General features: G+C 39.6%; 1 protein-coding gene across 6 annotated transcripts in view; it reads right to left on the minus strand.

Annotated features, from left to right (window-relative positions):
• Window positions 1-27,143, minus strand: part of ppip5k1b (diphosphoinositol pentakisphosphate kinase 1b) — a 46,285-nt gene that overhangs the window by 14,050 nt on the left and 5,092 nt on the right. For 3 of the 6 annotated variants that reach the window (XM_084934082.1, XM_084934080.1, XM_084934081.1), the window contains exons 2-26: window positions 21,084-21,627; window positions 19,265-19,460; window positions 17,816-17,906; window positions 17,098-17,183; window positions 16,690-16,844; window positions 16,449-16,550; window positions 16,138-16,299; window positions 15,388-15,509; window positions 15,120-15,221; window positions 14,542-14,628; window positions 13,432-13,507; window positions 12,970-13,079; window positions 10,700-10,785; window positions 10,307-10,432; window positions 6,973-7,094; window positions 6,344-6,526; window positions 5,959-6,100; window positions 4,901-5,124; window positions 4,492-4,619; window positions 4,253-4,367; window positions 3,816-3,923; window positions 3,584-3,700; window positions 3,252-3,392; window positions 2,954-3,062; window positions 32-184 (exon numbers count right to left, since the gene is read on the minus strand). In XM_084934082.1, coding sequence (XP_084790208.1) covers window positions 32-184; window positions 2,954-3,062; window positions 3,252-3,392; window positions 3,584-3,700; window positions 3,816-3,923; window positions 4,253-4,367; window positions 4,492-4,619; window positions 4,901-5,124; window positions 5,959-6,100; window positions 6,344-6,526; window positions 6,973-7,094; window positions 10,307-10,432; window positions 10,700-10,785; window positions 12,970-13,079; window positions 13,432-13,507; window positions 14,542-14,628; window positions 15,120-15,221; window positions 15,388-15,509; window positions 16,138-16,299; window positions 16,449-16,550; window positions 16,690-16,844; window positions 17,098-17,183; window positions 17,816-17,906; window positions 19,265-19,460; window positions 21,084-21,254 — 3,214 coding nt within the window. In that variant the 5' untranslated portion in view covers window positions 21,255-21,627. Of the gene's footprint in view, window positions 1-31; window positions 185-2,953; window positions 3,063-3,251; window positions 3,393-3,583; window positions 3,701-3,815; window positions 3,924-4,252; window positions 4,368-4,491; window positions 4,620-4,900; window positions 5,125-5,958; window positions 6,101-6,343; window positions 6,527-6,972; window positions 7,095-8,101; window positions 8,147-10,306; window positions 10,433-10,699; window positions 10,786-12,969; window positions 13,080-13,431; window positions 13,508-14,541; window positions 14,629-15,119; window positions 15,222-15,387; window positions 15,510-16,137; window positions 16,300-16,448; window positions 16,551-16,689; window positions 16,845-17,097; window positions 17,184-17,815; window positions 17,907-19,264; window positions 19,461-21,083; window positions 21,628-27,143 lie in introns of all 6 variants that reach the window. The other 3 variants (XM_084934084.1, XM_084934083.1, XM_084934085.1) reach the window with 2 other exon arrangements.

A 27,143-nucleotide genomic window follows, 5' to 3' on the forward strand; every position in this document is an offset into this window, starting at 1 on the left:
TGCGAGAGGACAGAGAGCGTGGTGAACGTACCAAACATGCCACTCTTGCACGGCAAACTGCCGGGGGACAGAGGAGGCTTCGGGTGGTGGTGACGGTGGTGTGTGCGGACGTAGTCCCGAAGGTTGGGGGCGCTACAGGACACCCCGAGGGCTGAGGCACTGAAGAGGCCAGAGCAGAGCGAGCCTGTGTGGAGGAGCCGTGGGAGTGCGGGGGGAAGAGGTGAAGGGATGGGTGAAGTGGACATGTGAAGGGTGAGAATTTTTTTTATTTATTTATTTTTAATTACACACTAAATGGTATGGCCCAAGAGTGTGTTTGTGCTTTGGGAAAAATGAGTTTACCTGTATGAACACCCTGTAAACACTAAAGAAAAAAAAAAATCTTGCACAGATATTTATTATATAGATTTGATAAAGTTTATAATAGAAAGAAAATACCTAGATGACACGCAAGCTTTAAGGTTTTTCAGAACAGTGACTCAGTGTGTAAGACCCTTGTGTGAGTGATGTGTGCACATGCACAGAACATGTGGGTTTCCTATGCAATGTCACAATAGCACATCAAGCAGGCCAAGAGTGGAAATGAGTTTTAGACTTGCTGTACACGAATAAAACAAACTAATCCTCATATTCGTAGGACAAATTCAATTTCCAAAGACTTTAAATGAATATTTTTATCTAAATATTTGAAACACCAACTAAGCGTTGTGTTGACGGAGCGTCAGTGTGCTGATGGAGAACTGTGACCTCAGCAACGCAGCACACAACAAACTGAATGGCTCCACTCAGAGAGGGTTTAAAACATTAATGTAACGTGGACAGAGAGCCAACTGCTGCTTTCAAACGTGATAATTAAGCACCGAGCAGCACGACGATCGGTGCATTATACAGAAAGGAGCACGTTAACCTACTGTAGCGATGTGACATTTAAAACAATAAAGATTTTTAAAGGACCATCACTCATTCCCTGGTGATATCCAGCAGTAAGAAGTGACGCAGGTTGATGTACGCTAGTCTTTGAAAGCTTTCGATCTCTTGTTTTTTTCCACACCACGACTCCACTCTCTGCTCACATTGTTGGTTTTATGGTTTTCTCCACACGTCTTTATTTAGATGGAAGCATGTCATGCTTGTAAGTGTCACCATGTTAGCAGGTTGTTGGATGTTGCATGCCCTTCAAAAGTCCCTTTATTTAGGCTGAGGTTAAACTACATTCATTGGAACAATTTAAAGAGGTCAAAGGGACCTACATTGATATCTTACTTTATGTATGGGACCAAAAATGTTTTGTTATAAGACTAATAATATTTAGAGTAGATTTTTAAGAATTTGTGAGGGCAATTTTCTCTAGTTGAAGGAGTTACCAAACAGGAACATGTAACTAATTTATATAGGGACAACTAATGTTAATGAAGACGCTTTTCTTTTAAATCACAGATGTATCCTTTAGCAGGATAACCTGATATTTGGAGCGGTTACAACAGCGCAACATGTCAAATACTTGTAATATTATCATCTGCATTTGTTTCAACTGTGTGAGCTTACAGCAAATTCAGTTTCTGGCAATATAATAACACTTCTTCTGTTCTGACATCTTTTGATGCTAATGTTGCACAATTATGGCCTTTACGCACCGAGCGCATTGTAAAAAAAACAACAACATGAAATTCATTTACAAATTTTTGGGATGCCAACTTGGTGAGAAAAGGAAGAAATTGAGATTGTGGATTCATCCATTTCTCACAACAAGGCAACAGCACGGAAAATTTGTATAATTCAATACTGTCTTGAGTTTTGAACTTCGAGCACACATTTGTCAAATGCAGCTAAATGCATTGGTCAGATCTGATTATTCACATGTGAAGATTTGAAGAAAAAAAAAAAAATCAAACTTGAGCCGAAAAAAATAAATGCAGCAAACTGGTCTCGTGAATAGTTGAGAATAGGTGTATACTCAAAGGTGACCTGTTACTGTATGCTCAGTTCCAACCTTTTTACCCCACAGCTGCATACGGCGGATGGGGTTTTGGCTTAATCCTGCTGGGCAGGCATCGCCGTAGGATTTTGAAATTAATACCACAGCTGTGTCTACCAGGAGGCTGAGGGGTAGAACTGGTGGTCACTGGCATTTTTATTCTTGGCCTCTACTAGAGATGCTTTGTATAATTCACTGTTAAAAATAATCATTTATCTTATACTGGTCCTTGGTCCAGCTCCTCAGTTCATCCACTGTTTTAAACAAAAAAGTTTTGGTTTAGTTTAGTTTTTGGTTTTTTTGCTCCCTTCTCCTTCCCTTTCAGCCAGGCTTCTTCTGATTGGCTGCTATTCACAAACACCTGAACTTTGGATTATCAGCACATATGCTGACCTCATTATTTGGAGCAGGGATTTGAGTTATTGAGTCTCCGAGTCTCCAAGTCACTATATGACAATATTAATAATCTTTACTAATTATATTAGTTTATGTTAGTCAAGTCAATATCAGTTATACTGACATTAAACAAAGAAAAGGCAAACATTAGTAACTAGAGAGTCTGGTTTTGTTTGACTATGAAAGTATTAGCATGTCCACCGTGTTGTCACCTTATCACCTAGAGGGCAGAGGAACACGTCTTTGATCACCATATGACGCAGTGATCCTGCAGTTGGCTGTGAACATGACTCTTCCCTGCTGACCTCTGGCCAGCATAGTTTGGATTCTGATCCTGTTCGGCTGCCGCTAAGCTAAACTAAGCTGGGGTGGAAGCTATGTGAAAGAAACGAGGGACAGACTGAAAGTGAAATGGAAAAGTGGGAGGGTAAAGGGGGGAAAAAGTCACAGCTGAAGCGCGTGATGAAGAGGAGGCGCAGTGATGACGGCTGGAAATGAATGAGCGGTGAGGCCATGAACGCAGATATGAACACAGCGAAAACACACATTCTCCCACACTTGCTCCAAAAATTAGATCCCTACCTAAGCCACTGGCTGGTTTGATCTCAGGAGACTGGCGTGAGCAGGATATGAAGAGTCGATGGGATGTGCAGCCTTTGGCGGAATGGGTAGGGGAGGTTTCAGAGAGGACCTGAGTGGGGCCAGAGAGACCAGGGATTAATACTGATATCCTCAACATATTATTCACGGACCTGATGTTTAATGGTTGCTTCAAGAGCATCATCGCACTTTTAAAATGACAGGCAAAAGTGTCAAAAGAGCTAGTTCACACCCAGACCGCATTTTGTCATTTTAACACTGAACTCTGGCAGTCTGGTACCTCCATGGAGCCAGTCTTGCGGTTCCGAATCATGGGAGACCTTCGCTGAATGTTGATTGGATCGGAGACTTGAAGTGCCTGGTCCGGCTCATCCTGAGAAAGGTCCTCCAGACTGCCCTGATTAGGCTTCTTGTCTTCATTCTAATTGGTCAGAGAAGAAAGAAGTGACTGACATCTCTGATCAGCAAAACACACCCGATGTTGACACACAACTACAAGGGAGCTTTTTATTTTTGAAACCTTAAATGGCCTCTTGTCTGGTTTGAAACTGAAATTTTTCACATTTTTAGACAATTTTCAACCAGCAATATGAGTGCGGTATGGTCACACACCTCTGAGGAGGCCGGCCGGAAGCCGAATCCAAGAGGAATAGTCTCTTCATCTTCACATCCTTTTACTCCTGGACTGAAGTGAAGCTCCACATGGAAGCGCTCCTCTGAGGAGGGGTCCTGCTCAGCACACAGACACAAATATACAAAGGAGGCTGCGTAAAGGAGCCTGCAATCCTGCAAAGGAAGCTGCAGTCTGGAGAAGGAGGTATGTGTTTCATTTCATCCTGCCCACCTTGTTGTTGTCTTCATACAGCATGATGACTATCTGTGTCATATAGTTGAGTTCAGTCACAGCGCTCAGGTAGTCCATTGCTTGCTTCCACTGCTGGTCCTTCTCCTCCTGATGTGCAAAGACAAGCAGATGTAAAATTAAAGCCAATGAGTGAAACACCACGGATGTGTGAAAATTCATGCAAGGGCAAGGTAAACATCAGTTCTACAGTCTAATTTAGACATAAGCGTTCTATTAACTTAGAACTACAGTTCAGCTTAGTTTTATTAGAACAAGTCACTGAAGTCATCTTCAAAAAGCCTTCTGTCTTGGAAGGAATACCTGTCTGCAATAAGTGCAACGCTACAAAAGCTCTGTTCTGGCAATTCGCCCTCTGAATGTGCACATGCACACCTGCAGAAAATCAAAAAGTCAAAGGTGACAAAACCACTGCATACATTCAGCAGGCCTCCGTAGCGGAAGATGCTGAGCAGGGAGTGAACGTGGCTCTCGCTCGTGAAGTAGAGGCGTGTGCGGACGTGACGCCCAGGAGACATGACACCCCGAGAATACCTGAACACCAGGGCGGAGGAAGAGACACAAGTGAGTAACACAACACCTGTAATACTTGTTAATACATGTATGCATGTGGCTTATAAACATGTTTGTGCGCTTCAGTGGTGTTCTGCATTCTCACAGAGGGTGCAACTTGTTGACAGCCTCGTCCTCATGGGTCCTTTGCAGGTCCAGCTGGATTTTCTTCATCAGGGGAACACAATAAGCCTGGGCGATGTCCAATTTCTCTGCTCTGTTGATGCCATACTCCTGATGTCAATGAACAAGAGGGCAATCCATTAAAATACCATGTTTTTACATGTTATTTGTGACAAGGCACTTTAATTCAGAAGACATGTTAATGAATAGAGGGTTGATTTGAACCCTGCTCTCGCTGGTAAGGTTTTCTGACTGAAGCATGACATTTTAAATGCGCCATTGGAATAATGTTGCTACATCACTCATTACTACTGCCAAATTTGTGCAGAATTTAAAAATAAGTGCTGGGCAGCACTTGGAAAAATGCAATTAAAGACATTGATGTGATTTACCTGTGGTATGACTATGTCAGCCAGAGCACGGGACCGTCTGAAAAGTTCCCGCGTGTCCTCCAGGTCAAGAGAGGCATTATGCTGAAGGTCATATTTGATGCAGTCGTAGATATCTGGTATCTTGCTGATGTCGTAGCGCCCATTCTTCATGCGGAAATCTCTCTCCAGCTTAGACCAGCGCTGTAGCATCAACTCCAACGTCTCGCTGTGGTAAAGCTGTAGGTCTGGAGAAAAAAAAATTAAAAAATACAGTGACTAATTTTATCATTGTTGTAAAAAAAAAAAAAAACAACCCTAAATATAAAAGATTTTTTAAAAAGGTTCTTGAACATTAATTCTCCAGCTTTCTGAAGGTTTTTACACATTTCTTCTTGGGACATTGACATTCTACAGCCACCTGTACAACAGGGTGGAGGCTCTGTCATGGCTGGAGCTGGATTTCAGTCACTGGTGTCAGAGATCTTGTTGAAATCATGAATACAGAAAAAACACCCAGAGATTTTGATGAACCATGCAAAACCACACGGAAAGCGTTTTATTTGCAACGGCTTCACTTTTCAGCATGAAACCATGGGAATCACACTGCCGATGTAATAGAAGCATAACTGGATAGAAAAACAAAAACACACTATTGAGCAGGGCGGGATCATCTTATCAGAGAACAGAACAAAAAGCAGCCAACATCCAAAAAAGAGCTTTGAATGTCCTTGAAGAAGCCTGGAGAACTATTCCTGAAGACTTCTTAAAGAAATGACAAGAAAGCTGGCTAACAGAACTGGTTAGAATTGTACAAAATCTGTTTTTTTCCTTTTATACTACATTTATATTTATGTTACCTCATGTTTCAATAAATAACTCCACATGGTTCCAATTTTCCTACCAGAATATAAAGAAATGAGGGGTGGATCAATTTTGAACTTGTCCATATATACACTACAGTTACAAGCTTTTCTGCATCAGTCTTATTCATACGTAACACCTGATGACTAAAATAAATACTGAGGGTTTAAAGACAGTAAAACATTTTAAAAGCCATCCTTTCTGCAGGTTCTCAGTACCTGCAGACTTGGGGTCCTCTAGTCTCTTTCGGATCTGCGATGTAAGGCTCTGGATGAGGGCATACACCTTGTCACAGGTTTTGACTGGATTCTCTATGACCTTCATTGAGTTCACCAGTGACGGACTGCCAGTCGGAGCCAACTGGGACACGATAGAAGCAGAAGGAAATAGATAACATGTTCTGCCAAACACCATGCAAGAGATTATGCCAGAAAAGACGGTCAATATATGTATGAGCAGTTGCAAAATTCTTTGGATAATCCAAATCTTATCTGGATTAAGAAGCACATTTAACTGTTTAAACTAACTGGAGACTTTACTTGCAAACAAGAAATTGCACCATACAGCTTATCACTAATTGAGCAATTCCATGTGTGACAACACCTTTTGGTAGTCCTGTTCTGTAAAGTCCTGGTCCTTTTGCATGATCTCGTGCAGCCTGGCTTTCACTTTCTGCTGGCAGTCAGTCAGAGAATCGCTGTCACTGTCCAGCAGTCCGTTCATGTTGGCACTCTTTACCATTTGAACCAGGATGGGCGTGAGCTCCCCTTCTAGAGCCAGCAGACCCTGCAGACGTGCATCAGATTTGAAATGGTTAAAAAATAACATAAATATGTGAAGGTTAAGTCGTGACGAGTAACCCGAAGCAAACAAGGTAGATGAGTCCACTCTCATCACTACGCTTGTCATTCATAACCTTAACTAATGTTGTTTCTATTTTTGGGATAAATTCTCAACCTGTCTCAAACTCTTCAAACAGACCATTCCTCTGCAGATGATCAGTTAGCTGTTTTACAGCCATCACACTTCTGTGTTTAATATTGAGCAGTGGGAACATAAATTCCACACTGGCCAGGAAAACAAGCCAAGCGGCTCCAATTTATGGCAAACAAGTGGGTCTTGTTCATGCAAAGCTGCTTTAAATGCTCTCCTCAAGCTCCATCAGAATCGCTTAAGTACTAAAGTAACATTTATATGAAGAGTTTAGTCTTCCAATACAGTGACATAGTTACCTTGGCAAAAGCAGCAGCCGTCATCTGCACCCTTCCTTCGTCAGAGGCGTAGATCTTCAGGTCATGGCGGTAAGTGCTGTGCAGGCGCAGGAGGCCACAGCCAGGAAACCCGGCATAGTCACCTGTAGAATTGAACACAGAGTGGAGCGCCACAGTTAACTGGCATGATTACAGCACTCAGATGTACAGTACAACACATTTTTCCCTTTCCTTTTCTTTTTTAAAGAAACGACTGAGTCGGTGAGGTAGTTGAAAGAATAGAGAAAAACAAATTTTAGTTTTGATTGTACCCAATAGTAGCAAAGATTTCCATCAAATATTGCACAACGGGCCAGTACAGCACATGTGCGAGTGCAACATCACTTTCAGTTCAAATGCATCGGCTTGTCAGATTTTAATAGGGTTCGTTTCACTTAAATGTGAACTTAAATGTTGTTGTTTAAGCTGAAAATAAAATGAAGTGAAAGTGAAGTGAACTGAAGTTTTAGTAGTCTCCCCAAAATTTGTGACAATAACTCCCCTGCAGATGAGATTAAATATCCTAGATTACCTCTCTTTGAAAACAGACCAAGTCTTTTAACATTCCCAGTATGCCATGTTAATGTAGGGGGTGGATGCAAACTAACGCTACAGATCAAATCACACTGATGCTTCATGCATTTCTCTTCTGCAGGTAGCCTGACACTCCATCGCCATGCCTCATTTGACAGAGATCAGCAAATCTGGGACGTGATGAAGACATATCCCTGTTTAAAGCTTAACACAGGCCAAAATAGATTTATCAAACAACATCTCAACAACTCGTGAAAAAAAAAATGCAGTAGGATTAGTGTGAGATGATGCGCGTTAGCTTTGAAAAAGAAAAGCTCCAGTCACTTTAGCTGCCCGCATATGTACGGGCAAGTGACCTAAACAATGTCTACATTGGAGGATCATCTTGGAAACACATCGACACAAAATAAAGCAGTCCACAGCAATCTGATACAAAACAGGACTAGTCGCCATGTGAAATTAACCAAAATCATGATGATATGAGGAGAGAGCAGACCACGTTAGTGGACGGAGCGACAAACGCTCAGAATGACAGAGTAGCGGAAGAGCGGTGATATCCAGGAAACCCTTCTCTTACCAAAGTCAATAGGGGAATCGCAGCCAAGGGACCGGCGATTACCGGCTAGTAGTTTACATAGAGCAACAACAACAGAGAAGAGCAGAGTTAATCGACAAAACTTGTGGTGGAGAGAAAGAAAGGATTGAAAACAGTGGCTGGGATGAGACAATTGTCTTCTTTTTATAGATAAAAAAAGAAGCAACACAAGGTCTACTTTTAGTTCTGCTTCAGGTTGGTTTTCTTTATAGTTTGAGTTTTGCATGCAGCACAAAACAAACCTTTAAGTAGGACAGGTGATGACTAAATGGCACTATTGTTAATTTTAAGACCCTACAGGAAATAACGTCAAGAAAAGCCTTTATGCAGCTGACTTCTTACTGCTCAATCTGAACAGAGAAAAATTAAAGCTGCTTTTCTGTTTTAAAACACTTTGAACAAAACCCATTTTGGGTGTTCTCAGATGAGGCCACACCTAACTGCAGGACAACTTGGTACAGCCTCTAGGTGGCAGTGCGAGCAGCATTTTCAGCTTAGGTACTGTTACTGTTTTAAAAAAATAGAAAAAAAAATATTGAATGTCATGAATTTAAATCAGTACTTTAAAAAATGTGTAAGCAGTTCTTTTTTTCCCCCTCATACTTGAGGCTACACTTCCTGGCTTTTGAACATTCAATCCAGCACAATGGCTACGATGTAAGGTTACAGCAGTCTTACGTGAATTATTTCTTTATTAAAATTATATCTTTACTGAATTTTATTAGAGTGGGACAAATCAGTATAATTGAATCTACAACACTATAGGAATGAATAGAGCTAAATTAATACCTCTCTGAGTGTGTCAGTAAGAAGTAGTTATTATTACGAGTGTAATAATGAATTTTATAGCTCAGATGACTGTATTGGCTTAGATTTTACATGTGTACCTAATAAATCATGCACTGACTGCATTTCTGTTTAGGTCCTCTGATTCTCATTTTTGTCCTGATACTGTTAGCCTTCACTAGAGTTGCAGCTCAGCATCTTTGTTTAATCTCAACAACCTTTCACATCAGACTGTTTAAGCCGGTGTTGACAGTATACTCTTAAATCCAGGTCATAATTCCTGCTTATTGTGGTGCAGACCACGTGATCTTCATCAACAGAGAGAGTTCACTCTGTTATGGAGCAGCGGTTTGTTCAAACAGTTTTAAAGCCTTGAGGTAAAAATGTGACTTAATGTCCTCAGAAGGTGTCTGCAAGACATGAGTGATTGTACTGAAGTGGCAAGATTAGTCTCATTAATTTTTCCACCTGAAACTAAAGATTATTTTACTACCAATTAACTGAAATGGATTTCTTTAAACTTAAAATGCTTGTTCCATTTAAAAGAAATTAATTAATCTTTTTATATATATAAACAGTGTAACTAGGTCACCAAAGTCCTTCATCCCTATCATTGTTTTCCTTATCTTCTGTCTCACTGTTACAGCGCTGGCTGTTCATACTAAACCTGGCCAAACATTTTCCGGTGTTTGCTCTGTACGATATTGACAACAGTGAAATTTTTAATTTGATTGTCTTTAGGACAGCTTTGACTGTGAGCACAGAAGCCCCCCCCCCCCTTTGTTTACACCTTTTTCCTTGCAAGTCCAGGCCAATCACAGCAAAGTTTACTTAAAGTTTAGTGCCATCTGAAACAGTTTGTTTCAGACAGCAGATGAGCTAAGGGGCTGCGCCAAGAAGAAAAATGTGCAGTCCATCATTACTTTAGGCATCAGTAATTTTTATTTACAGATGCTGTGCATGCAACTCCTCAGTTTACTTTTCAGTAAACTTAAGAGATTTGCTACGAGTAGCCTTTCTAATGTTTTTTATTTTTATTACTACAATCTAAGATGTCCCACACTATAATAATATTGTATATAATTGTTGTTGAGTAACACTTTAAAGTTCCTGCTCTTGGCAACAGTGAGTCAGCAATCTTTCTACAACATCGCAGCCACAAATGACAATGAGTGGGATAAAGAGTGGAAGCCTGAAAATCTGGCTTGTCAACTCTAACATAGCCGTTTCAGCCTGACCTCTTTTCACACAGTGCATGTATGACTCCTATCATGTGTTGGCACTGCAAACGGTGCCGTTTTTAGAAACTACAAAGGAGGACTGAAAACTGACACCAGAGCAGAAGGCGTGAGAGCCCTTGTAACTACATCTTATAGGCTAGAGCATGTGTCTGGCTGGTACCTTGACCTCCGGGGTACATGCAGCGAAAAGCCCTGCCCAGCTCCTCAGCCTGAACCCGGCCTGCAGGCGTCAGCTCCCCACCCCACTTCAACACCAGCAGCAGAGATGGGCCATCCTTCTTAGAATCTGAAACAAGAAGCAGAAAGTTTAACATTTGATTTTTCTTTATATAAATAATCAAAACTCAAAACGTTTTCTGTGCCATACTGACAAATAATGTTGTCCGTGGTGAGGTGCAACCAAAACACTGAAGGCGAGGCTCCAAAACACAGTTACTAACTGATGACTGATTACACTGACATTCACTTCCAATCACCATTTGTGTGTATTTGTTTACATATAATTTATCTCTGTGACCCAGCACACACAACAATCGGAGTCTGAGTACGATACCTTCTTCCTCACTGGATGCTTTAGGTTTGCCATTCCGCAGGTAGGTGAGCTGGACTTTCCTGTTGATACCTGAGAAATGACCATACCTGGTGGGGGGGATGAACACACACACCATCAAGCAAACACAACAAAGTTTCATATGTACGCAGTGAGACAATCAAATAGATTTCATTTCAAATCCAAGAGTTTCGTCCAAATGTTTAGCAGCAAACACACGTCTGACTTTCATTCCATGTTTATGACAAGACGAGCTTAAGAGAGATAAGACCAAGGCAACAACTTTCAATGACACAACGATCATACACTCTGCTACAGTAAGCACTACTATTAGCAGTTGTTTCAGTCACTTTGGAGGTAAATATTTACTGCAGTTCTTTGTAATTGTGTATCTGTGTGTAAGCACATGAGAATGTGAGCAGGAGCAAAAGGACCACCCAGAACAATCAGACAGGTGGGGCTTATTGGATTAAAACGCAATATCGGAGGATGCAACAAAGTCTATAAATAATAAGGGAGGAAATAAGGGAAAGCAGGTGCAGACGCCTATAGAAATGTGGAAATGTGAAATGTGCGTTTTAATTAAACTCTGAAACTCCTGAAATCCCTCAATCAAGAGTTCTTGCTCTGCTGCCGAAAAATACTGAGCGCGCTCCTTCAACATTTTCGCCGACCAATCAAAGGGTTGCCGATCAATGTTTCTACTATCGATGCGTAGCCCCTTTTAAGCCACCCAGTGATCTCACATTACATCATCTAGCTGTACTAATCGTCAACAACAGGTGTGTTCGGAGAACCGGAATAGCGAGCTCAAAGTTGGCGCGATGATTTGATCTTGGATGTGTCATTTGATCTTGGATGTAGTAAGCGAGGTACGAAGAACGGACCCCTGGCCTCAGAATCGTCACAACAGATTTCCTAACAACTCTACAGTTGATGAATTTCTTTAAAACAACCTTGTTACTGGAAACATGGGTGTGGCTGCTTTAACTGGCAAATGTGCCGACACGTAGCGCTGTAGTCGACCGGTGTCTACCAAGTCTCAGCTAAACTAATTAGAGACACTGAAATGGACCGCCCTGCCGTCTTAGCGTCGGTGGTGCTTTCTGGAGCGCTTTTAATGGAATCATCTGAAAAATGATAAACCCTGCTGTGTGGTACTGTCTGTCTAAGACTGTGCTCCAGTCTTCTTGAGTGAAATTCTAGCATTTTATTAGACTGTTACTAAAAACTAATTTGCACATGTGTGCATCTTTGCATTGCACTTGCACAGTTTATGAATGCAGCTTGCCAATCAAGCTAGCTAGTGTTATTGGATAACTGAGTACTTCACCCTCTCATCCAAATGTGGTAAACCTCTGGCTTCAAAAAACAAACATAGCGTCAGGCAAAATGTTACCGCTGAGGCTTAAAAAAATGGTGATGTCACTGCGTTTAAACAGCCAGTAGTTTGAACGGTGCTTTTCTTGCAAATTTGACCATCCCTGTCTTTCTAATGATTTTTAATGTGCTCCTGTGCAGAGTACAGCGCCATCAAATTACCAGAATGCAGATCTGAGGCGGGAGGAAGGAAGACATTAGGAGGTTTAGAGTGTAGCTGATAGGTGGTGAGGAAAGCATGCACACGAAGTAGCACCACACACACACACACACACAGAAACACAGTGAAATAATCAGAGACATTTGACTGTGTATGTGTCTGGTGTTAATAGCTACAAATGAATGAATTTTAATGGAAATTAAGTCTACAGTTAGTGTACAAAACATTAGAAATATCTTCCAAATGCCTAATCTTAAAATGCAATAACTAATCCATCTTCTGTTTCCTTTATTTTTTAATCAGTGAAATCTGGGGGAAAAAAAGTTTCAGAGTTTTGGTCTGCCTGAAACATAAAAAGATCTGTAATATTTCTAATATTTTGTACACACAGTCTAGGTTGACTAAAGAAAAGGAGGCCAGTAAAACCTCATCCTTTACAAGTGAGAAGGGAGAGGGTGCGTACTGATTGTCATTCAAGCTGGATTCCCTTTTGAGAGAACAGATGGGTGAAGAAGGGAAGGATGGGTGGGTGGGAAAGAGGGATAGAGGAGGGAAGAAAAGATAACGCAGTTAAAGACAAGCCAAGAGGGAGGGAGCGTCTTCATGGTGAAGGTGTCTGTTTGTGAGTATGAGAAAGTCTGCTGATCTGCTGATGACTGAGATGACAGGAAACAGGAGGGTGATGAGTGATGATATGTGTGTGTGTTTGTTTTCCAGATGAAATGTCACTCACATTTCCAGAACAGTCTTAAGCTGCTCCAGTTTGGACTTCTTCTCCTCAATCTCACAGTCAGTATGCTGACCCAGTTCGACCAGGAGCAGGCGAGCGATGTCCAGCACTTCCTGGAAGCACAGAGGTTTTTACCTTTAAACTCGAGTGCTGGTGAAATATTGGAGCTTGAGCTGCACGCAGTGATGGCATGAACGCAGCGTGCAAGACGGGATTTAGACAGCTGAGTGTAAATATTTAGACAACAAGACAATGAAGGTTTGCGGTCCATGATAATGATAACCCTTAATATGTGGGAATATTTAAAAGTACTTTATTATTCTTAAAGGATTCAGTCATAATCAGTCATAATCAGTCAAAACAAACAAACAAACAAACAAACAAACAAACAAAAGAAAAACAAATATGCAAATAAGAGACAGCCTGGGAAAAAAGAAGCAGGAGATTATTAGTGTTGTCTCTCACCTGCAGCTGCTTTGGTTTTTTGAGTTTTAGCTTTCCTGTTTTATATCCTCCGTACTTTTCAAACAGTTCAAAGAATCTGGTGAAGGATAAGAAGAGGAAAAAAATCAGAAAATAATTAAAAAACAAAACATTTATGTTAAATGTTTATCCAACAAAAGTTCGCAAAGAGCTGGAGCCCATTCTATTTATACAGTGGACAGGTCACCAGTCCATCATTGGGCCAACAGAGTGACGTGTACACACATGCACGCACGTACGCACACACTCTAGTCGGAGCGGCCTGAGGAAACCCACGCAGGCACAAACAGAAAAGCAGACAACCAGGAGGTTCGCAGACAGCAGACACGGCCATCATTGACCCAGGGTTAAAGTTTCTGAGGGGAAGTTCTTGAAATAAAATGCACAGCAACATTCAACAGTGGCTGCCCAATTGAAAGCCGTGAGTGAGCATTAATTCTGTGAAGTAGCTTATAAACTTGTTGTTACCATCTGTTCTCTTCTATATTACTCCTTGAAAGTCTACTCGGAGCAATGCTTCGGGAAGTCTTTCAGGCTTATAAAACAAAATGACTGAGTGAGCATCATAAGCTGGTCTCTGCCTATGCAGCCACACACGGAGAAACCTGGAAACTACTCTGACTAATCATCAAACCACATCTATATTAATATCTACTGAGGTGTCAAAACTCATTATGGGTACAGGAGGGGGAAGGTCATCAAATGTCATCCTCTAAATGCATTAATTTCATTCTGTGGAAAATAAATCTAATTGTTTCCACAGTCCCTTTAATAAATTATGCTTCCTGTAAATCCTGTAAATAGATGTTTCTATACTATGATTTAATCATGACAGTGAGCCGTATCTGTTATCTCTTAACAACACAAGGTTTACTTTTTCATGTTAAATTATGTATATATGGACACACTCATGAGTAAATTATGGGATGGGGAATATATCCAGTACAAAAATGTTTTCCCTCGTCTTGTTTATTTTTCCACATATACAGAACTTTATTATACATTTTTGTACTTTAAAAAACAAAACTAAGCATTAAGTTGTATGAACAGGGAAGAAGGAAGGCAACTCAAGGCTTAGTCTGAGCGACTCACAGAGGATGGCGGACTTCCATTTTCATCTTTTGCTTTGGCGTGCGGTCTCCGTGTCGGATAATGGCGATAACACAGCGCAGCTCCATCCTGAAGAAATACAAAAATGAGGCAAAATGAGCAAAACACACCAGAGACTTCAAACTGACACTAAACTGAGTTTGGGATCTCAGTGGACCCAAGCAACCATCTGTTAATGTGTTGTGTCATTTTCCCATAACTACTTTTTGTTTCTTAAGAATTATTCTGGGAATCCTTTGAGGATTTTGCATAATCCCATCTGGGAATAATTTTAAGTGAAGGCTAAAACGAGAAATGAAAAATGGAACTTATTATCCCATGTAGTACTAGGCAACAAAAAAATTTTAATTAAATAAAATAAAAAAACTAATTTATGTTTTCATTATTTTTGCACTTAAAAATATTTTTAAGTGCAAAAATATTTTAACATGACCCTTAATTAAAAAAAAAAAAAAAATCATTTAAGGAATTTATAAGACAAAGACGTGTAGTACACACAGTGGCCTGCTCAACAACATCTTTCCTCAGAATTAGTTAATCTTTTGTTTTTCTCTACGTACATGGTTCCTGAGGTTGTTGGGACGATGGGGATGTCTTCAGCCTCCATGGGGATGGACCAGGGGATGTGGAGCTGGGGGGCTAACTCCCTCATTACCATATTCCTGGAGATGTCGAGAAAAGCAGAAAAACAAACAAAATGACTAAATGCGAAGCAAAGCTCATTCCATCGGCTCTTCCTTGTGCTAAACAATCCACGGCTGTTTGAAATTGAGCATGTCCATCTAAGTCACAGTCCAGTGTTTAACACAGTATAGCAGCGACACCTACCCCAGGACTTTGGCACAGTCGTCGTAGTATTTCATGGAGTTTTTGACAAAGCTGAAGCCGTTAACGTCACAGACAAACGAATGGCCATTGGCTCTGAGCAGGTCGAACCCACACACTGTTTGCTATAATCACACAAGCAAAAGCATTAAAGCCCGTTCACAGTGCATGAGAATGTAGTTAGCCGCTGAGCAGAAAACACAATTAATTTGGTGACATTTGACATAAACAATGTGCGTATGTGTTGTTTTCCACTGGATAGAAAATAGAGCAACTGAGAAGCTGTTTTAAGATTTCATTACGGGAACAAAATGCTACATTTCTCCAAATAACATTACATTTCTTAGCAGTAATACATTTTTTGTTGCCTTCTGCTGCAGACATGTGTTTTACTTTGTTCAGAGTGCAGGAGTTTCTTCTATTTATGAGTCGTATAAGATGAATTGTAGGTGTTAGAAGAGTAAGCAGCAGAAATCATCTCTGCTGGTTACTACACTGTGTACTCGAAAAGTGCTTTTAGTTCCTTTCATTTATTAAAAAAAAAAATCTAAGTAGTTTCACCTGTCACTCATCGTTTTCCCCACATCTGGAGACTCTACAAGGGTTACATAAACAGGTGTACAGTCTTTGACCACTCGAGGCACAGGAAGCAGTAAAAATAACAAGAAAGGGACCACGAGACCACGGCGGTTACACGGCTCACAGTGAACACTCACTACATTCACACATGGTGCGCTTGTGCGAGTCTTTTACCTTGAATGCCAGGCAGACCTTGCGGGCCACCAGTTTCTCCATGGCGGTCAGCATGACTGGGTAGCGGATCTCCTTCCCCTCGCTGTCCCTCTCTACCTTCCCATCCAGTGCTGGAGACTTCCTGGCCTCAGCGTGAGCATAGTCCGGGCCCACTGTATAAACCTAAGAAACAGCACAGAGGCAAAAGACCAACGACTCAGAAGACGTCTCAGAGCAGATGAAATATTTCATTTGTCTATTGTTGACCAATATGGTAGCTCGCACCACATCAGTTCAACAATGTATAAACCTCAAATAACTATGAACGGTACCTTTACATCAGTGCCATCTGTCGGCATGAACTCCTCGTAGATATAAGAGCCAGTCTTTCGTACACTGCTTTCTGGGGAGTACACACTACTACGGCTCCCTATCTACAGCAGAGAGAGAGAAAAACACAGAAGAAGAAACCCCCCCAAAATAAACATATAGCCACATTTAATGTTCAGCATGTTAAGCTAAATGTCACAACAAAAACATGGTATTTTTTCAGCTTCAGTGATAAACGGGTACCTTTCTAAAGAGTCTTTGGCTTCCTCCTCCGGCAGATGTTGGGTAATAGATGTAGACGTTGTGGTCCTCTGCGCACACTGGTTTCTCCACAAAGGGTTTATGGAACACCTCCCCATTCACCTCAACTTGGTCCTCCCCCTCCACCAGGTTACACTCTGCACAGGGCAAGACTTAAGCTTTTAAATTCAGGTTGCCAGGAAATAGTTAAAGCATACAGAAACATCTACAGCATTGATGTTTACATATGGAATGAAATTAGTTTTGCTTAAAGATGGCAGTTAATTAGATTACTGATGTTTTCTATGTGATATTCGGTAGCAGAAATCACCACATTTGAGATTTACCATGTTATCTTGTGTTCATTCTGTTGAGATGAAAATATTTATTTAACACAAAGTAAAAGCCCACCTTCAGGATTGTCAGGGTCTCGGTTCAGCACAGCGTAACGAGGCAGGTCGATGCCCTCCTCCTGCAGGATCCGATACACTTCCCTCCTGACATGGAACGATTGGAGTTAGTGAGCCTCCGAGAACAAACGTCACAGTTTATTTAATGTGGCCATGTGCAGTGTATGTATGCAAGAGCTGGGCAAGTCGGAGGGAACATGCAATACATGTGAAAATAGCAATGTTGTTCACATCACACAACCTCTTGCTGCTCTGATTATCCAGGAAAAAAAACAAACAAAGATGCAAATAAATCAGATTCATGAAAGAATTTCACATTTAGAATTTCCCTTTGGCAAGCAAAAGCCGGTGTTAGAGGTGTGGGGGTTTGCTTGAGGACCGTGGCAGAGAGCAATGCAAACGTTTGAAAATGATTCCCATCTCTCCTGTAAGCCGCTCCAATGAATGAGCTCACCCTTCAGCTTCACTGACATCAAAACTCTTCCAAGCAAAACAGTGAGTTTGTTTTTTAAAATACATTCTGGAAAATCCAACAGCATCTGATAAATGCACTTTAAGAGTTAAACTGATATTTTAGGAGGACCCTTTTAGCACAGCTGCCTCAGCTGTGTGGCCACCATCTCACTGGCGGCCACAGAGTTGAGGCCTAATTTTAAAACCAGCTAGTTACGTTTTTACATTGTGATAACCTTCAGCTGTGCGTGTGTGCTCACACGTACCTATCCTGAATGAAATACTGCATGTTGAGATCATTGATGAGCAGTGGATTCCTGAGTTTGGCATATTCCACTGCTTTGTCCAGAGGGAAACCTAAAAAGTAAAACATATCTTCATCAGTACAAGCTGAACCAGCATTTAAAAATAATACAGAAATCGAGATTTTTTTATGCTTTGAAAACTCTGGATATACAACATTGTATGAGTCCTCAAATAAGAGATCAACAAAACTGAACATCTCCTAGATGCAAATGTTGGAAATGTTTTTACTTCAATTCCAAAATGAGCATCAATTTTTAATCAGGAAGTGTTTAAAAGCATTTACAGTTTGTTGAAGTTTTAAACAGTCATCACTGAAACCCTCTGACACCCAGGAGCAAAATGATGTCTTTTAATGGCCTCAGTACTTAAAAATATATAAAGATGTTTGATGCTTTCTGTGTTATGAAGTTGGTATAATTTAGCAGGGCTATGTTCGACCTGCTTTTTGAAGATGTGATCAACATGTGAGGGGATGAAATTCTTCAAAAATCTGGAAGAGCAGAAATGACTTTGGGCAATACAAATGAAAGTTGTGTTTTCCTCCAGATTTTTAATGTAGGTACTCATTTGAGTTTTCCCCAGGAAAGTTTGTAAGAAATGGCAGAATACGGAGAGGCGCTGTATATTGTCTTTTTTCCCCACATCATAAAAATATGCACTTGAAACACCCTTCAAAGTTTATTTTTTCATCAGACACCACTATGAAAAGATGCAGATGAAAAAAAACAAATATATTTCATCAGCAGAAAATCTCTTGTCATAAATGTGAACTTGAGCATGTGAGGTGGTCAAAATAAATGGGTTAATAAACAGGTATTTACAGTCTGCAGTGGAGACACATCTGCAAAAATAATAACACGGGCCTCATAATGCATTCTCATTTGCTCATTAAGGATATCTGCACTCATTTAGATCAAGCAGAGCATTTGATCTAAATGAATGCGAGTCTGATGCTAAATCTTAGCATAGATGCTAAGTCTGAAAACTTAAGAAAAAAAAATCACATTACATGTGTGACAGAAAATAATGAGGAGTATACAGGATCTACTTTACTGTTTCTCACAAGTCAAACTCTGTCAGAATGGTGAGAAAGTCCTTTTAATTATTACTGTTGCACTATTTTACTGTACTTGCTATATGATCTCTTTCACAAAGGACAGTTTTTTCCTGTGTTTACTAATGAACTGATCTGTGGTGAGAAGCATCTCGGTATCTTGTTTAGGTACAAAAAAAAAAAAAAAAAAAAAAGAAGAATAAAACATGAATCACAAAAAGTAAAGAAATAAAAATAGCGTTCCAAATCTAACTTAAACCAGGTAAGGTTTCAACCCTAATATCCCCCAGTCATGTCTCCCTCCCACCTTCGCATTTCTCCTCATGCAACAGATGCTTCGGTTTGCAACTTTTACCTTTGGAGTGGAAGGAGATGAGGCAATCACAGAGGGGCCATTTCTCCACAGGCTCCTCCAGGATGACCTCCTCAGGAAAGATGACCACATCAATGTAGTCAAACTTACAAAGGCGCTCCAAGATCTGAGTCATGGGCTTGGATTTGGATTTCTTTGTCATCGCGCATATGCCGACCACAATCTGTCGCTCTGAGGGCTGGTGGAGCAAGGAAGAGGGCAGAGAAGGTTAGGCTAGAGAAGACAAGATTCAGTTGACCCTGACAACATGTCTGAGTGGCTGGGCAGTGTAAAGATGGGCTTTATTACTTTCACAGTTGGGCAATTCACATTATCACAGCAGCAAAGTGGGAAGAGTAGGAATAAACAGCTGCAGTTTAAGGTAATACCCACAATAATACTATCAAAAAAGGAAAATGTGCACTATACAATTATGTATAGTGAAGCCATGTAGTGGGCAGCATTAACTGAACTATCACTAACTTTCAGTTCACAGCACAGCTGTAAATTTAAGTTAAGCTAAAGCTTTTTATGTCTCATTAGCATGCTAATCATTGTGTAGAGATCAACCTAATTATTTAAATATTGAGATATTTGTTAGGGTACACATTTATTTATTCTTTTTATTTTAATTATGGTTATTATTTATTTTACTAACTATCCAAATGACATCTCTCTCCTTCAAAGCAGTAACTGTTAAAAATCAGGTGAGCTGAAGCTTAAGTAATTCTAATTCTAATTCTCCAATTCTTTACAATAAAGAATTAGTATCTAACCTATAGACAGTACTGATTTATGACATCTTCCTCTCCCACTGGAAGCACAGTGCAAGCTCTCTTTCTTCTGTGTTCACTTGATGAGTGAGCAGTGAGGGTTTAGAGAGTGACCGACAGAGAAATAAGACACCTTCAGTTGCTTCTAAAGTTCCCTCTGACTGTGTATTACATTTAAATATAGATTTTTTGGGGGGCAGAGAATAGATTATGTTGTTAATTAGTACTGCGGCTAAGAAACCCTGAAAATGATATTTGAAAAGTGCAAAAAACACAAACTGAAGCTGTTCAAAGTCCAGCTCAGAGCGCTGCTACAAGTGTGATAATAAAGAGGACCACTGCAGAGGGGACAGAGCGGTGTTTAAGTTGCAGCACACTCTGTCCTCGAGCCAAACTTTGAATTACTTTTCCTCATCTGATAAGGATCCTAAAATAGGAGTTTCATCAACACCCCGTCTTGTGGGTAATGAGCGCTACAGTCCCACAGGGCTAGCAGAACAACCGTGGATGACCATTAGAACATTAAGTCGGTAATTACCCTTTCTGAAACCTGAAAAATATGATGGTTCTTGCAGCTTTGCAAATGCATTAAACATCACACGAAAAGAAACAAAAGCTTTACTGATAAGGACACTTGATCACATTTATGGTGAATATATTGGATACAAGATTACTACACAATATAGTGTCAGCCACAATCCTATTAACCAAGCTAACGTTGTGAATCTCAAAGACGGAGACAAAGGATACGGCTCCTAATGAAGCAGTACTTTATAGTCCATTTATAGCAACAGGACACTAAGGCCCAGAAGCCTTACCACTGTTTATCTGCTACACTGTTCTCATGCCATTCTTTGTGTATTTTTGTTTCCATTTCTTTTTCCATTATCCAATTCCAAACATAACTTTTATAAGTTTCCAGCCCTGTCACTTCCTCATGCCTAAAAATGTCCAACACTGCAGCTTCCTGTTCTGTAATAAAATGAGATCTTTTTTGCCCACTGTAAAAGTGTATGGTAACTATATTATATTGTACACCTGCTACTTACCGACTCATCATCATCGTCCATTTCCTCTTCTCGAAACATCTCGTTCTTCATGCCTGCGTCCATTTGGCCCATGTCACGTTGATAATTTTCATAGCCAACCACAAACTGAGGAATGTCTCTGCAGCTCCAACCCTGTTTTTTTCTTCCTGCTCCTACACAGGGCTCCAACATCACACACTCCAATGTGACATGGCTCCTTCAGGTTGCTCCTGCCGTCGAAGGGGGTAGGTTGTGATGAAGGTGGCTACTAAGCAAGAACAAAACCAGTCAACTGTGATAGACCGTGACTGGGTGACTAAAACTTGAAGGCCTGGTCATAAACGAAAGTCTGTTGGCTGATAACAAGTTTGATAAAGTATGTGCTGAGGTAGGAAAGAAAGAAGAAAACAGAAAAAAAAAAAAAAACAACAGCAGCTGTCCTAAGAGGTAGAAAAGATGGCGTGGACTCCACGTGGACTGAGGTAGAGAGTCATGTCCCAGCGTAGAAGCGTCTTCTTGACACAGGAAACCTCACAGCCAACATCTGCATACCATTGTTCTTGCCCTGGGAACAAACAGTACACAAATTCTTTAAAAAGCATGACTAATGAATCACTATTTGGTAGTAGCAGAAGCACTCAGTAGCTGAAAAAGACAACTGTATGTGAAACACAACATTACGAGTTTGCACAGTGTCGCTACATCTACTAGTTGAGAATGAAATGGAGGGCTATGAAAACAATGATGAAACTGGGTTATTGCAATTTTAAAGGCCATTCTACCTATAAGATAACTGCAGTTTATTTATATGCAATCATTTATTGAACCACAGTCAAATAACATTTACATATTTGTTATTGTTATATTTTTGTATTGAGAGATATTCACAATGCATGTAGTAATAATGACCAGGTACCAAAATAGAAATACAGGATTAGGAGAAGTCCAATTATGTCCCTAAAGAACCATTCCATTTACCATTAAAACACATAACATATGACACATAACATATTACACTGTGTCATTATTTATTGCACAAAAACTAAGAAAAAAAAAACTAAGTACACCCATGACCCAGTAGCTTGCAGATTGCCTTTGAACAGTAACTTAAAGTAATCATTTTCTATGACTTCAGTCTCTCACATCGTTGTTGAGAATTTTGGCCTTGAATCTTTATAACTTGGCTTCAATTAATTGAGATTCGCTGGCATTCATTTAAGCACATCTCTCTTAAAGGCATTTCAATCAAAACTACACTGGACTATTGCAACACCTTGACTTTTTCCCCTTATTTTCAGTCATTATGTTGTAGATTTGCAGCTATGCTTGGGATCATTGTGCTGTTGTATTTTCATGGTTCCTGTGGCAGCAAAACACGACCAAATCATGACTTTTCCACCACCTGAAATGAGGTGGTTCTGATGATATACTCTGTTTGGTTTTCTCCACTATGGATGTTACTGGATCACTCCTACAATTTGGTGTCATTTCAAGATAGTAGATAGAATCATGAAAATCTTGACTTTTCTATCATTTAACTAAAAATAGGGGTTGTTAAACTATTAGAAAAACACACTGCTCAAGTCAGGATATCATGCTATAACAACTGTCCAAATTCTCCACATGTGATGCACGTCAAATCTTCCCCCTGTTACGAGACAATCTCACCTCTATTACTAAGGGGTTTGAATGTACAGTCGCTTTCATATTTATGTTTTCTAACAGCTGAAATGAATTTTAAGAGGGTGTTAATAGATAAGTATTTCAAAGAAAATTAATGATCTGTTTTGAAGTACAACCTAGCTTTAATCTAAAATATGTGAATTGAAAAGAAATTTTAATGCAGTTTGATCTATTTTGTTTCATGGCTAGGGCTTAGCAAATAACAAAAACAAACAACATTTGTACAATCTCATACTACATCATTATATGAAATGCTTAATTCACCCTGTTTAATGAAATTATAATCCTTTAAAATGTTTAAGAGTTTCTAACATTATTTAAATAAAAATACCTGGACACCTGTATTCACTTTTGGTTTTGATAACAAGAGCATACACATAACATTTAAATACAATAAAGATTTCATGACAAGTTAATATGTTCCTAGTTTTATGCTAGCTGCACCTGGCATAGAAAGGAATACCAGTCCACCTTTTTGAAGTTATTCATACTCAAATTTCAGAGAGAGCTAAAACTCAAACGGCTATAAAGCTTGCTTATTTTAATTTTTTCAACAGCACAAGATAAAAAATTAAAAATAAAATCATTCCAACGTACTTCCTTTCAAATTTACTATCATTATCGTGTAAACACAACTTGTAATAGTTTTAATAGTCTTCCTCACGTGGGCAGTCTCACTGCCTGACATGTTTGTGGTTTAGATACCAAAATATGAAACAATTTATATTACATGATTGCACGGAAAAATATTGAAACTAAGAGGTTTTATAGGGTAAACCTGTACAAGTCATGCTTAAAATAAATTAAAAACACTCAAACATTATGCATATCACATCAATGACCAACCTGCCCAGTAGTGTGTGCACGTTACCATTTTAGTATGCAAAGCAGTAACAGGGTAGATGTTTTATGCTCAAGTCAGCTATGATTACTCATGTGATGCAGAACCGCACATGCAAATGCACACACAGAAGACAAAAGAATTTGCAACATGTTTATCATCCATATGATCAAGATTACAAAAACAATATCAGTTTGAACTGTAAATAAGGGTCACAGGGTGGGGATGTTATGCTTTAACACATCAATGAACCATTTTGAAAGAACAAAAGAGTGACATTTCCTGTGGTCCTTGTGAATGCAAAGGATTGCAACAGTGATAATTGTTACCGATCTACTTGGTAACTGACCTTAAACAAAGGTAACTGGGGATGTGGGATTTTAGGTTAAATAATTTCTGACACGTATAATTGCATTTTATGGTAGATGTGGGTTACAAGTATAAGGCAAGCTTTCAGAAATAAGTAATGATCAGTTTTTCACTTCTGTCACAGGGATTCAAATGGCACTGGATAATAGGAATGACCCCCCACAAGTCTTATGGTTTGTTGAGCTGTAACTTTGCAAACCTAAGCTGTGCTGCCATGTTCCTGCTCAGTCTTTTTCTAATTGTACTGTCATGAACTTTAACATTTAACATGGTAACTGTGGCCTGTAGAGTCTGAGCTGTTGCTCTTGTTTTGGTTTTTTGTTTTGTTTTTTGCAGTTTTTCTGACATCGGGTGAATTTGCTTCCACTCTTTGTATCTTGAATGATTCTCACTTCTGATATTTTTCTACCTTATCATTTGTTAACACATTTGAATGCTGCTAACTGCCAAAAATGGTGGTCACACTTGCTGATGATAATCAAGTGAATTTGATTAGCAGCAACCGGCTACTACTCACCCAAATATTTATGTGCGTACCCTAGTTGTTGGTTTTTTTTTTCCACTCATTGATTTTGCATTTTAACTAGTTTGTTAAATTAATAATGGCACAGTATGACATCTTGTGTTGCAGTTTATCTTAAGTTGTATTTTAAGAACTAAGGAAAAGATCATTTTTACGCCCTGATACATAAAACCTCCCAAATGGAAGCGGAGGTATTTAAAAAACTGTAATTATTTTTAATATATGAGTTCTGTATAAATCATCTAAAAAGCCAAATAATTTGTAGCTTTTTTTGTAAATAGTATGAAAGGGGAAAAAACTACCATCCTACAGGAAGCATGAAACACCTTTCTTGCTTCATTTTGTGTTTTGATGATGGTGATGGAGTGAGTTATCCATTATATCAGGCAAAACCCCCCCGAAAGGTGGGCTGAGTTGATCTCTGGTGACTCTGAAAGACTAGTTGCTGTACTATTTTCTAATTTTGTCTATGTAAATGTGTATGTGTATATAGTGTCCTGTGTTCACCTTCTGATAACAAAATTTATGTCTCTTGGCAGCTTGTGGATGTGAATACTGTAACATAAGTTTCAGAAGACCCACCCATGCCAGCATAATGCTGACCAGAGCCATTGGATTCCTACATTGTAGGGAGTCAAGAGTTCAGGTTTTTCCTTTAATTTGTCAGTCATTGTACATTGCTATTTTTTAAATCCTATTTAAGTCTATTCATGTTCATTCCTCGATGTTTGACATTGCACTTATGCATATAATCTGTGGGAGACAAATCCTTTCAGCGTTGTGTCAGCAAGGGAATTTGGCATTTAAAAAAAAAAAAAAAAAATCCTGCCAAATCAAACATAAGGAATTAAGTGCTGAGGAATCCCCTTGTCATTACAGAGCAGGCAAAAGAAGCTTATACTAATAATGTGCTGCGAGAAAAACAGAGCAGCCATCAGACAGACGTGTGAGAAAACAGAGTTTTGTGCCAGACTGATGCATCAGTGAAATCAGTCCCAGCTTTATCTTCACTGCAAACTCTCATTAGACACTCGAGGAGGAGCTTAAGCCTCCAATTGAATTTAAACATTTAATTGATAGAAAAAAAATCTTTAAAAGATCCTGTCATTTTCATAAATATGAGCCCATGCTGTAGCTTAGGTTCTGCAACTACTTGTCCTTATCAAGAACTCTGATTTTTTTTTTTTTTTAGATGAATATCTGTTTTCTAAAGAGCCAGTCTGGCTACTTGTTGTTTCCATAACGACAAGGCCCAAGCAGAAGCCAGGCCTTCCCTCTATCGAGTCACGTGTACATTTAACTGTAGCCTTGACTCTAGCTAGCATTTACATTCTTAAGATAGAAAATACAAACAGCTCGATACCTATCATATAAATGCATACAAAGACTGTTTATGATGTCCGTGTATGGACATGCAACCTGCGTGAAGCTAAATCTCAAGCTTCAGACTGCTGTAAATGGTTTAAGGCAGTTTTATTGCCTAGTCTTGGGTCTACATGATGCAACTGAGTGAGAAGATCCCCAGTATGATCGTGTCAGACACAGTTCTGTTTCACGCTATGCAACATTTCTCCTATTTACGGTAATGTTTTTTTAATCTGTGCAACCATTTCTTTCGCCTTTGCGGCACTCACTGACTGCACACAGGAAACAGGAGACAAGTCACGTGCTTTATAACTCATCCCACGTGACACTACTCAACCTCTCAAATCCTTTACTCAGAGAGCGTGTGAAAACAGAGACTGCATAAAGGCACGAGATGCAGAAGTCTGTAAAAGTAAGTCAGGGGAAGGATAGAGAGAAAAGAGAGTCTTAAACTGAGATCGTTTACATGTGAAAAGAGAAAATAAGATTTTATTAATATTTTGTTATTAGAGTACCCTTCAACTTATTGTAGAAGTTTATAATTAAATTGTACTTTGTTTACAGACACTTCCACAACTGCCGGGCTATTTCTGAATATCTCGCACTGAATGATAATGCATGTGGAACTTTATATTCTGGAAATTCTTAAGTTTTGATGCAGATTTGACCCAGAATTTGTTAAGTTTTAGTTGATTACCTCTGTTCTATGTGTTACCATATGTAGTACCATGAACAAGTCTAAAGTAAAGTGTAGATCTTCTACTTTTCCAAGTATTTTCATCAATGCATTCATTGTTTTAGGTGTCCGTAGATCTAGAGATCTCAACTGCTCCGATTTAGATTTTTGCTCTAAGAAGTTTATGGTCAGGGTTATCAGTCAACTGCTTCAAAACATGCTGATGCATAACTGAAGGTTTAATCTCCCAGAGGCATTCGAGGAAATGGAACCCAGAGCTGCTGCCTGCCATCGTCTTTGTTGCTGCTGCTGTTTCGCTATCGCCACTGTTGTAACAATGGCCAGAAAACAATGGAGTTTCAAACCATTCACTGCTAATGTGGCTTCCCACTAGCAATTATCCGTAAAGCTTTCATATTGAGCAACATCCAGTATATTAATGCAAGTATATCTATGAAAGGCAACAATCATCTGATAATATCAGCCAACTGATATACGTCATTCACAAAAAACACAGAACAACGCAGAACTTAATGCAAACAAACTCCAAGCTCAATATGTACAAGTAACGCCCATAAACTGGGAAGTGGGAACGGACACCAAAAAGGTCACACACATTACTTT

The sequence above is a fragment of the Perissodus microlepis genome, chromosome 7 (genome assembly GCF_051167445.1).
Source record: "Perissodus microlepis isolate ML-2025 ecotype Zambia chromosome 7, ASM5116744v1, whole genome shotgun sequence".
Taxonomy (NCBI): Eukaryota; Metazoa; Chordata; class Actinopteri; order Cichliformes; family Cichlidae; genus Perissodus; species Perissodus microlepis.